This window comes from Neomonachus schauinslandi, chromosome 15, assembly GCF_002201575.2.
Source record: "Neomonachus schauinslandi chromosome 15, ASM220157v2, whole genome shotgun sequence".
Lineage (NCBI taxonomy): Eukaryota > Metazoa > Chordata > Mammalia > Carnivora > Phocidae > Neomonachus > Neomonachus schauinslandi.
This window is the reverse complement of record NC_058417.1, coordinates 2,606,319-2,608,372: the sequence shown is the minus strand read 5'-3', so window position 1 is coordinate 2,608,372 and position 2,054 is coordinate 2,606,319. Positions and strand designations below refer to the sequence as shown.

Here is a 2,054-nt window from a genome sequence, read left to right as displayed (position 1 = left end):
GGGGGGTGCAGCAGGAGCGGGAAGGTTTTATGAGAGGGTATCACTGGGGTGTTGGCCTGGACCTGGAGGGCAGAGCCTTCCTGAGGAAGTGATGATGGGCCCAGGCCTGAAGGGGCAGAGGAGAGGGTGGGGAGGACGCAGGGGCCAGGAGCAGGGGCTTCTAGAAGCCTTGGGCAGGGGGAATAGTACAGAGTCTGGAGGAAGAAGAACAAGACATTTTAAGAATTCACGGTGTAGGTGGAGCCAAGAAAGCAAACGGGAACAGGGCAATGGGTGCAGCCAGGAGGCCCCCGGGGGCACACGGGGCCATGTCATTGCGGGTTTTGGTCTTGGCTAAAAGCAATGGAAAGCTACTAAAATAGTTTACGCAGAGGTAAGCAGGTGGGATGCAGGAACATGAGGAGATCTTGCAGGATCAGGATGGTTGCATTTAATGGTGACTTTTTAATCCTGGAGGTAACATTTTCAAGAGTGGGGGGGGGATGCTGGGGCCCAGCCAGTGGGGCATTAGGGAGAGATGAAAGGAAATGCTGGGAGGCAGGAAGGTTCTATGGACAAGTTATTTACTCTTCTGTGCCTTGGTTTCCTCTCTGTAAAATGGGGGGAACAGTACTTACCTGACAGGGAGTGTGCGTTTTAAATGAATTAATAAATGAACAATGCTTGGCCCATGATCGTGCTCAGAAATGTTTAGATATTGTGGCGCTTGGGTGGCTCAGTAGGTGAAGCGTCTGCCTTCGGCTCAGGTCGTGATCCCAGGGTCCTGGGATCGAGCCCCACATCGGGCTCCCTGCTCAGCGGGAAGCCTGCTTCTCCCTCTCCCTCTGCCCTTTCCCCCGCTCGTGCGCTGTCTCTCAAAGAAATACAAGTCTTTAAAAAAAAAAAAAAGAAGAAGAAAGAAAGAAAGAAATGTGTAGCTATTCCTATTAGGTTCTAAGAGTTTGGCGCTTAGAGGAAAGAAATGAGGTGGAATTTTCTAGAAGGCAGCAGAATCAAAAAGCCGTGTTGTCGTTCCGGTCGGGCCTCTCGTGGACGCTCGCAGGAAGAAAGTGGGGCCAGATGGCACAGTTGGCGCCGGCTATCTGCGGGCGCCATACCTTTGGTGGTTCTGTGGTCATCTTGATGCTGGCCTGCAAGATGGAGATAGGGAAGTCCGGGTGGGGGCTGGAGCTGAGCCAGAGGCGGAAGGAAGGGTGAGGATCTTCCACCTGCAGCTGCTCCACCAGTTTGTCCAGATTAGGCATCCACGACAGTGACAGGTGGCAGTTCGCTAGGAACACCCAGTGTCCTGCAAGAAGATGCTGGACTCAGCGGGAACCACTCCCTGAGCCCCATCTGTCCCGCACTCTGCGCCTGCTTGCGTGGATGTGAGGGGCCGGGGATCCAAACCCAGCTCGGCCATTCCTGGGGCCTTCTGGGGAAGTGGGGGCTGACGTTACAGTCCGGGGACTGAGGCTGGAGGCTCCGAGGCTGGGGGTGGAGGAGCCGGACGGATACTGACCCTGAATCACGCCCTCCCGGAGGAGCCGAGCAGCAATGGGGGCCTGGCCCTGGCCCAGGGACAGGACGTGGAAGCGCTGGGCCATGCCCGTGTGCTCTGCCAGCTGGAGCAGGGCACTGGTGGGGTCCACGCCGGGGGACAGGATGAAGACCAGCGGGGTTCGCGGGGTCGAATCCTCCATCACCTGCCAGAAGCCCAGGGTGCGGCTTCAGGCAGGAGGCCCCGGAGCACCAGTGGGAGAGAGAGACCGCGGAGAAGGCCCCGGGGCGGTGGGGGCCAGGAAACCACGCCACTGACCAGCTTCATGTTTAGCACGGGCGGCTCGACGAAGCGGGAGCCCAGGTTGGACACGATGAACGAGGTGACGCAGAAAGCCACGCGGTCCTGGCGCAGGGAGCGGACAATCAGCATCCGCTGCATCTCATTGCAGGCGTTCTCCCACTCACCTGGGGGCGGGGGCGAGCTGCAGGGCCAGAGCGTCTGGGAGAGCAGGGGTCTGACTGCGGGGGCCAGGGGCAGCAGGGCGGCTGCGGGGCGGGAAGCCGGGCCGCGG

The 2,054-nt window shown here is 59.1% G+C and overlaps 1 protein-coding gene across 1 annotated transcript in view; it reads right to left on the bottom strand.

Moving 5' to 3' along the window:
* DNAH2 (dynein axonemal heavy chain 2) overlaps nt 1-2,054 on the bottom strand; it is a 79,186-nt gene that overhangs the window by 5,713 nt on the left and 71,419 nt on the right. The window contains exons 74-76 of the mRNA XM_044921585.1: nt 1,799-1,953; nt 1,502-1,685; nt 1,098-1,288 (exon numbers count right to left, since the gene is read on the bottom strand). Of these exons, the coding sequence (XP_044777520.1) occupies nt 1,098-1,288; nt 1,502-1,685; nt 1,799-1,953 (530 nt within the window). The remainder of the gene's footprint in view (nt 1-1,097; nt 1,289-1,501; nt 1,686-1,798; nt 1,954-2,054) is intronic.